Raw genomic sequence first — 10,084 nt, forward strand, 5'->3', positions numbered from 1 at the left:
ACAATGTGAGAGCCAATTCTTATGAGCTACATGTACCTTACAATAGGTTGTTGTGTGAAATAATTAAGCAGAAGAAAATGTAAACCCAAAACAACCCATGGACAAAAGGTTATATTGTACGAATGTCATATAAGAAGTAGAAAGGAAGTGGGTCATATTCTGTCTTCTTTTCTAATCCTGCCTTGTTCTCACTTGATATATTAAACTGACTTGATTATTTGCAAATATGTATTGTAAAGTTACTAAATTACAGCATTTTTCAACGACAAGATTATACCAAAATGTCAATTGAAAAACTGTTAAAGGATACAAAACTGCCCTCAAAAATGTCACTTCCTCACTCTCCTGTGTATGTGTGCGTATTTATGTTGTATCTCGTGACAGTTATATGGGTACCTGCTTGTGTTTGATGTAGGATGGAGGCACAGACTCAGCGGGAAGTAGCAGCCCTGAAGCTCTGCGATGGCCACCCTAACATTGTCAAGTTACATGAAATTTACCACGACCAGGTAAGGTTATTCGTGGTGGATACATTTGCGACCATAAATTCTGTTTTGGTGGCTCTCTGTTGAGCCTGTGGGGACTGTAGCCTTATTAAGTCCTGGAACTGGAACAAGGCAGATTAATGGGGATGCTGGGAGCCCTCAAGGTCTTTCTTTTGCTTAATGTATTGTCCTATAACATCCCTCCATGTGCAAAATATTTCACACCAAATGTATTTTTACACTGCAGCTGTTAAAGCATCCATTTCATAGCAGTGAATAGAAACAACCTAGATTTACTTGTGTTAATAATTGAGCCGCACACTCAAATCAAACTAAGTGTGCATGTGTTCCGACTGTAGCTTACCTCAGTTATTTCGAGGTGTGTCTGTGTGGCTGTGTACAGGTTCATTAGTCCCGGCCCTTCAAGCCCCCAAGCACCACTTTAGTCCTGATGAGCTCAGTAGGGTTATTACTGTACCTCAGAGGCCTGTGACCCAGATCAAAGCAGCGCTGCCTCGCCTCGCCTCAACTCAGTCCTTCCTTTGTTCCCCAGACCCAGCACTAATGAGAAACTCTACCCCGCTGCCCAGACACATTATTCCCATTTTGTTTGGCCCCTTTCACTTTTACTCAATACCATTATGGTTTGATCTCAACATCATGGGATCAAGGATGGGCTGTTTTTGTTGTTGCTATATTTATAATGCAACAGAAACATTCTTATCCACAATTTCACACGTTAAGATACAGCTGTGTTCAACAAGCAGTTTGAGCTGTGAAGGTAAGATTAAAAATACATTACACAAAACGCACACTTTGCACTTGTTGTGCTATTCGAGAGCATGTCAAAGAATAAAGGTTGGAAATGGGTGTAAAAAAGGTTGGTGAGAAGTGTAAACATATTCTGTGCATGTGTTTTCTGTAGCTCCACACGTACCTGGTTCTGGAGCTGCTTGGTGGAGGGGAGCTACTGGAGAGGATCCGCAGAAAGCAACATTTCAGCGAAACGGAGGCCAGCCGCATCATGCGAAAACTGGTGTCAGCCGTCAGTCACATGCACGACGTAGGAGTGGTGCATAGGGACCTTAAACCGGAGGTATAGGACATGCACAAGCAGGACTGCAGCTCGAAATTCGTTTTCCGTCTGAGCATGGTTTGTGTCTTTGTAATGAATACAGACACATTGGATCAAAAGCTTTTAAAACAGAATCACTGTGTTCTGTATGATCTGACGCATTGTCATTCTGACTCTGCAATCTTCCACAAAACAAGAGTAGAATTGTTCGACCCTAACATGGGTCAAAAGTATCTGGTCAGACAAGTCTTGATGTCCAATTTGTTAAGCTCTTAAGTGAAACAGTTTTGCTGAGCAGAAAAAATGATTGCGCTCCGTGTCTCCCAATTGCTTCGTAGAACCTGCTCTTCACAGACGAGAGTGAGAACTCTGAGATAAAAATCATAGACTTTGGCTTTGCTCGCCTCAAACCACCAGACAATCAGCTCCTGAAGACTCCCTGCTTCACCCTGCACTACGCAGCACCAGAGATACTCAAGTATGACGGCTACGATGAGTCCTGTGACCTGTGGAGTCTGGGAGTTATTCTGGTGAGTGGGTGTGGGCCGACAGAACCATGCTCAGGTTAAAACCAAATTTAAACTGATGGAGAATCATTTATTATTCAACTCCACATTATCCTGATGGGAAAGAAACATATCACCACTCAGCAGTATTTTATTTTAACGCAATTTGAACAGAAATTGTAAACGTTATAACATAAGAAAAGACAACATCTAACTTAGTGCTGAAAAAGGTGGTCAGTTGTTTAGTTCAATATATGTCTGACAATTTTGATAACTGATTAATTACGTTATTTTTACCGTGAAGAAAATGCCAAACATTTGCTGGTTATGACTTTTAAAATTTGAATATTTTCTTTACTTAAATTTGATGACTTTGAGTTGTTACATTTATTTGATTGTGATAGCCATTTCAGAGGATTCCTTTGGGATCTGCTCATTTGTGATTGGCCTTAGTCTTTAAACCGACGTAATGATTACTCAGTTAATGGAAGAAATACCTTAATCAATAAAAGACAATGTTCATTATTAGCAGCATTAATCAAAATGTTGGTTAATGGTCACTGATGTTGATTTGCTTGACAAACGTTTCTGCAAAACTGTATGCAGAGAGAATTGTATTCATATTTTAGAATTTATAATATTCAATATTTGATATGATCAAGTTTAACGATACTGACAATACTTGTACCCCACATCAATATCAAGCTTTCAGCATGCGTGTGTGTGTGCGTGCGTGCGTGTGCGTATGTATATAGAGGGTTGGTGTTTGTGTGTATGAATCTGCACATACATGCATGTGTGTGCATGTTCGGTTTAATCTTATTTGCATGATATTCATCTCCCTCTCTTGTTCAGCGCTACAACCGTCAGCATCCTGTGGTGAGCTGACACAGTTTAATGCTCACCACAGAATGGAGAGCAACCAGCCAAGCTCTCAGAGCTGGTTAAGGCTGCGCTTAAACGAGACGTTGGTTACCAGTGGCAGAAATGTCAACCTTCTTTTTGTAGAGGAGAGAAATTAAAAGGATTGGTAGAGAAGGAGAGGGCACATGGGAGAGGGGTTCTAGACCTGGCCAGTCATCCATGCAGAGTCTGGGCTCTCTGTGTAAGTGTTGTTTCACACCGATGCCCCCTGGGGGGATATGGGAGTAGTGTGCCTCATGGAGCTTTGATGAAATTGCTACTGACAAGCTGTGTGCACAATGCCCTGGAAGCGAAGTGAGCAGACACAGAGAGGGAGGGAGAAAGAAGGAGAGATCAGGACAGATCCTTCACTGCCGAAAGGACTGTTCCCAACTACTGTCATTTTAATGAGAAATCTGTGGGCAGATGTAAGCAGGCCAAGAGGAGAGTATCCAGTACGTTCAGCCAAGCACAGACTCTTCTGTTTAGTGCTGGTTAAACCATGGTCAAAAACATGCAGCATAACAACGGAGTAATGTGGATAGTCAGGATCAGTCAAGAGTTCTTTTAAAGTTGTTTTTTCAACAGCAGATTTGTTCTAACATTATTGCCCAGTTATTTTGTCGGCCCATTGTTGGCAACATGATTAATATAAAAAAAACAAGCATATAGCATTTCCTGTGGCACACAACATGTTTAGATTGCATTGACATTTCAGATATTTAAACCTGGAAACTACATTCACAGTGTTTTTGACTGCATATTTTGTGGATTTGCTCTGTTTGCAGTACACCATGCTGTCTGGCCAGGTGCCTTTTCAGTGTCAGGAGAAGAGCCTGACCCATACCAGTGCTGAGGAAATTATGAAGAAAATCAAACAGGGGGACTTCTCTTTTGAAGGCGAGGCCTGGAGAAATGTGTCTCAGCAGGCCAAGGACCTGATACAAGGTCAGGATGGAACTGGTCGTTTGTTCTTAAATCTAAGGATTTGTGTGAACTACTACTCTATGCTAGAAGTCTATTCTCATACAGTGAAAGCTCAGAAAACATCTTTAGTTTATTAGTGACTAAATGCTAAGAGTTTAGAGGAAGTTGTTTCCCTATAGTGGGCTTTAAATGTAAATTGGCTAAAATACTGTAAGACCACAAGAACATTGTCCCATGCGCTCTCTCTTATGTAAAATATACAACCATACAAAATACAGTTCGGAACTCACACGCTCAAAGAGTAATGGGACTTGTGGGGATTTTAACTAATCATAATTGAAAATACAGGCCTCTTTTACTCCAATTTTAGATGTGAACTAATGTGAATGAATCCTTACAGCATTACGTAGTTTTGAAGTGACAACATATCCAAAAATATTGGATGTTTTAGAATGTTTTTAGCAGGACTACCCATTTATTTAATTTAATCACATATTGAATTTTAAACCCACAAAGTAGCTCACAGTGACTCAGCTACCTGAAGAGGAAATCCCTTCCTCTTAGTAGCTCACCTCCTTACTCGTGTATTCAGAGCACTAATGGTAAATCTCTGTGTTGTTCCTGCAGAGCTGCTGACCGTGGACCCAAACAAGAGGATTAAGATGTGCGGCCTACGTTACAATGCCTGGCTCCAGGACGACAGCCAGCTGTCCTCCAACCCACTCATGACCCCGGACATTCTTGGCTCCTCTACTGCCTCCGTCCACACTTACGTCAAAGCTACCTTTCACGTAAGAAATTACCAGCAGTGCATGCTAATTGTAAATGTAGGCCAGGACAGGAACTCTGGGCTTCCGGTTATAAAATGTGGGTTGTACTGAACAATTGCTTTCATCCTGCTGCTTCACAAGAACACTTACCAGTTGACCTGAAGATGGAGATTACCTTTATTTTAATTGTACTATTAGGTTAATTCTGCAAAGTAAAAAAGGATCACAATTTACTGTGAATGTCAGATAAAATGGTTTAAAAGAGAAAATATTGGCACATAAATCAATAATGAAATTAATCTTCAGTTTCAGCCTTATTCTATCAGGTGTAGATCTGGATTTTATGCATGAAAAATGTATTACATTGGTAAACTCACACTTAAAGCAATATTGTTGCAACTAGTCCAAAACCTGTTAGATACGCTGAATTGGTATCCGCGCTGATCCTAACTCTATTTAAGTACCTGTAAAAGGATAAGAACTTAATATCAGCAGTTGAGGAACCAGAATCAGCACAGGGAGATCCAACGAGTAGGATTGGTGCAAAAAACTATTCAGAGAAAACAGCTAGCTCACCAATCCCCTTTTTTGTCCCAGGCATTTAACAAATGTAAGCGGGAAGGTTTCCGACTACAGACGGTGGACAAAGCGCCACTAGCCAAGAGGAGGAAGATGAAGAAAACAAGTACCAGCACAGAGACCCGCAGCAGTTCCGGTGAGAGCACTCATTCCTCGTCCTCCTCCTCCCAATCTCAGGAGAAGACTTTTCCAGAGGGCAACACCAAGCTGCAGACCTCCAACAACACGCCTCTCGTCACGCCCGTCAACACACCCGCGGCCCTGGGAACAGACTCTGAGCACCAACCAACACATCCAGCCTTTCACTTCTCAGAAGAACAGTGAGACTGCCAGAGGAAAAAGGAAGATTCAGACAGCATCATGACCCACAGGATTGCTTGGAACATTGTGGAGACCGCTCTCTTCTTCTTCTCTCTGTCCCCGGCAGCTCTCTGCCTCTGGCTTGAATGCATGGACATCGGCACATCTCCAAAACCAAGCATGCAGCAGGAGCAGCAACCATCACCTCAATATCAATCAATCAATCATCACTAGCAATAGCCTATCCCTTTTCTTTCTCTCCCACTTTCAAAGACATGCCGTGTCAATCAGGGACTGGACCAGGTAGAAGTTGTCACCCGTGTCCAAAATGAAAAGAGCTGCTCTACTGCCCCGGATCCAAACAAAAAATGGAGAGACATCTTCGGGCCCTGTTTACACGTACATGGTTATTTAGGCAAACGGAGACCTTTGTTTGTGCCCTTCGTTTACATGCAAACGGAGAATTTGCCTCTGAAAATGAGTCTATCTAAAAAGATTTTTGAAGACTTTGTTTGTACGGTTGCACGTATAATGAGGCAAACGGCTGTCTAGGCAGCCGAGGAAGAGGAAAGAGAGGAAGTGATTCGTTGTCGTCGTTGTTGTTGCTATTTTTGGGATTTGGGGATATTTTGCTTCTCGTTATACTGCCACCTACAAGTTTGGCATGCTCATGACGGCATTGACGGCACATATACACGGGTACGTGTAAAGGAACACTTTTCTGAAAACCGCCAACTGTGCTCCATGTTATTTTTGAAAATGGAGAGGTTGAAATGTCTTTTTATGAAAATAGCCACCCACATGTAAACGTAGTCTCAGTCTCTTTAGAAAAATCGCAGCTCTCGCTCTGTCCTCTCCATTTACCTGTCTTGTCAATGCCTCCAGAGGTTTTAAAGGGAAAGTTGTAGTGTTATACCACGGATGCTTTGTAACGTTTTGTTAAAGGGAGAGCAGCAATGCAACGTGGTGCTGCGTAACGTGGGTCCTTTTCTGGGAAGTCTCTGCAAGATGAAGCAGGGTATTTATATGTGAATTTTACAACTGAGATTTATTTATGATAAGCTATATTGTTAACTTATTTATGGTTCAGATGGATCTAAAAGGAAATAGTGAACATAGTGAGTCTTTAGAAAAAAAGACATTTTGTGTATTTGTGTGTGTTTTTTCCTATCAGCTCTAAAGTCTGTTTCCATGTAGTCAGATGGTTGTTACTTCATCTTTGTAATCATCATAGACATGCTTCAAGTAGGTTAGAGTCACAGCTATGTAGACATTGTAAGACTATTTTAGGCAAGAAGAGATTAACACCATTAACTACTGGTTAATGGATTTCAAATGCATCTAACCAAAGTCCTTTGGACTTTATTTATGGTGGCTGGTGAATTTTGGGATTGAACTGCTGCTGTGTCCAGTTGTCAAAAAAAGGAATTTCCTTGTGGAAAGGGATTAAAGAAGCAAATATGTAAACCTCTTTATAAAAAAAAAAATGTTGATGTAGTATGTTCAGCCAAATCTGGGGTTTTATTGTTCTATGTGGAGTAGAGCTACCCGAGGGGATGTGACTTTACAAGAGCTATATTTAGACTTATTTTTCCTCTAATGTGGGAGTATGGCCACTCAGTCAGTGTAAGCCCAGCAGTGGATTTGCCTTGTGTGGTATAGGACTTAATTGCCCCATTATCACTACAACCAATTAGATTGAGCAGAACATCCCTAATGGATAATTCCAATCAGCTTAGTGTGAGGTGTATGCGTCAAGGAATTGGAGGTTGAGTTTTTTATTTATTTTTTATCCAAGATGCCAAAGGGCAGCTTCAAGTAGCTTCCTTTTCAGATGAAAGATGATGAAAAGGTTTATGTGCCAAGAAATGCAATTAAATCAGGTAATGGACAGGTTTGAGTCTATGAGTTAAGGGTGGTGAGACATTTGGATATTTGAAGGCAATATAGTTGCCCCTTGTGTCACTGCCCAAAGTCCTAAAACTACTGCAAAACATCAACCCTTTATGAAAAGTCCATGAGGACAGACGTCAAACAAACACTCCTTTTTATTATCCTTTTACACCATCCATTGCTCTATTTACCATGTTGTACTGCGTTACTGAAATGGTGATCTTTGCACTGTGTGACAGCTCTCACTTTGAGGTAGATATCTGCATGATGTTATCTGAAACTTTACTTGTTTTTTATTTTTTATTGTGAGTTTGTTTATTTGCTTACTTCAGTATCCCGGAAGTTTTGCCCCAATGTTACAATACTGGTGTTAGCCATGATAGTTTGGCAAGTAAATGGGTATTTGTGTTCCGTACTATATGTGAAGCTACCTAGAACCAGTTACTCCTGCTCAAACAGGATAGAAATTCTAAGTTGGATTACTGTGTGCATTTAAATACAATTCCTCATCTTCATGCGTTTTTAATGCACTCTGAATCTGAACCAAAGCTTTAACTGCAAGCTGGCTGCTCTAAGCTGCATGAGACATTTCCTTTCATGCAAATATGCAAACAAATGCTTCAAATATATCACGGTGTATGTTTGTTTTGTCTAACCGGTGAAATATGTTTGAGTGTTTCTAGCGCAGATCATTTTGTAACAGCATACAGTCAGTGTGTTTCTTCAGAGATTCTTTATAGGATCTAAAATATTCATACTCAGCACATTGTCACGCTTAAAACTATGCATCTCTTTTCGCTTTATGTTGCTTTTGCCATTTCAAAGAGACCTTGCTAAATGGGTCCTGACATAATGCTTAACAAGTAGCATGATGTACATTTACTGTACTTTTGCCCTAAGAGCATCAGCCACAATGGAAATGGCAAAGTGGAATGCATTGCCTGTATGAAAAGCTGAAATCCTTGAAGCTGAACACTACAAAGCTCTTGTCTAACTTAGTTCGCATGAGTTGCCCGTTGCTGCCTCATTAAGCCTCTTTTCTTTTGTTTGGGTGTATTAATAGCTCAAGTGGAGGAAGAGGAAAAGTGTCCTATATTGAGTTCCCCTCTGGGAGCCAGGCTCTATTAGCTGATGTGCGGCAGCGCTGTTTGTTCCAAAGAAAATACCCTACTCCACACACGGCCTCAGTTGGACCCGGCTCACTTTTCTTTGTAGGGAAAAACACAGTGTATCACAGGAAAGGGTTGGTTTAGCACCAACGTCTCTCGAGGCACATTACAAAAACTAGGCCCCCCCCCCACCTTGATGAACATCTTGTTCAGTGTGCCGCTATGAGGATGAGACGAGGGATGGAGGCCATTTCTAATTAGAAATATTTCCGCATACACAGTGTTTCCTCGTTTAGTTTTCTGATAAGAACCTTTTTACCTAATTGCAACATTAATTAGTGTGCTGGTAGTTTGAAGTGTTTTGTAAGAACCAGTGACTGTTAATGTGCGTTTTGGAATCAAAGGATTGGGCTTTGGATATTCCTGTGTGCTTCTGTCAGTGGAGTTGTGTATATAATAAGAGACAGATGTAGGTGCCGAAGCTGAAAGTTTCATTTTGTACTGAAAGCACGGCTTCTCAATTTGGTGCGTATGTGCATGAATTGTCTGTGGAATTGATATTTTTTAGACAGACGCTGTCACTAGTGTGACTCTTTTATTGGTCAGCTTTTATTATGGGATCATATGGAGCTGTCTGCGGTGCTGAATTGACCAAACCTCTGGTAATGCTGCAAAACCAAGTGGCTTTCCACAAGGACTCGTAACAATGTGATCCTTCAAGCAGTGACTCTCAACCAGGAGTACTTACCAGGGAATACCTGGATAAAATTAAAAACTAGGAATTATTGCTAAGGAAACAAACAAACGCACCACTAGTGTTAATCTTAAAGGGGAACCCCATGGATTGTACATATCAAAGTCTGTTTACAGGATAGGGAGTACTACTGCATATGTGATAATAAAGTGGTATTAAGCCTTTGATGGCTCCAGTACGGCATTAGAAGGAAGTGAGCTTACCAGACCAGAAATGAAATGCAATTAGAAGAAACTTAATTATTATTTTGTCACATACAACCATACAGTGAAATTCAATTTTTGCGTTTAACCCATCCTAAGCATTGGACAGCCAACGTCCAGTAGGCAACTTAGGGTTCAGTGTCTTCTTGTTTAAGGACACTTTGGCATGTGGCCGGTAGAGCCAGGGATCACACCATTAATCTTGCGGTTATGGGCCAACCCACTCTACCTCTGAGCCACAGCCAGTGTTCCTATATATGCTTTCTTATGAACATGTTTCATTGAACCTACCTTCTCCCAGAGAAATTGTTTGGTGTTTTTGTTGGTTTCGGTAATTTGAGTGAAACTGAGACTTTAAAGGTCCCATGGCATGAAAATTTCACTTTATGAGTTTTTTTAAAGTAATATGCGTTCCCCCCACCTGCCTATGGTCCCCCAATTGCTAGAAATGACGATAGGTGTAAACCGAGCCCTGGGTATCCTGTTCTGCCTTTGAGAAAATGAAAGCTCAGATGGGCCAATCTGGAATCTTCCCCCTTATGAGGTCATAAAGATACTGGCTCGTGTATATATATATATA

General features: G+C 41.1%; 1 protein-coding gene across 1 annotated transcript in view; it reads left to right on the plus strand.

Moving 5' to 3' along the window:
• The window catches only part of rps6ka5 (ribosomal protein S6 kinase, polypeptide 5), a 17,954-nt gene extending 12,024 nt beyond the window's left edge, over positions 1-5,930 (plus strand). The window contains exons 12-17 of the mRNA XM_034858398.1: positions 416-509; positions 1,411-1,581; positions 1,899-2,090; positions 3,758-3,917; positions 4,524-4,687; positions 5,264-5,930. Of these exons, the coding sequence (XP_034714289.1) occupies positions 416-509; positions 1,411-1,581; positions 1,899-2,090; positions 3,758-3,917; positions 4,524-4,687; positions 5,264-5,569 (1,087 nt within the window). The 3' untranslated portion in view covers positions 5,570-5,930. The remainder of the gene's footprint in view (positions 1-415; positions 510-1,410; positions 1,582-1,898; positions 2,091-3,757; positions 3,918-4,523; positions 4,688-5,263) is intronic.
• The last annotated feature ends 4,154 nt before the right edge of the window (positions 5,931-10,084 follow it).

This window comes from Etheostoma cragini, chromosome 20, assembly GCF_013103735.1.
Source record: "Etheostoma cragini isolate CJK2018 chromosome 20, CSU_Ecrag_1.0, whole genome shotgun sequence".
Lineage (NCBI taxonomy): Eukaryota > Metazoa > Chordata > Actinopteri > Perciformes > Percidae > Etheostoma > Etheostoma cragini.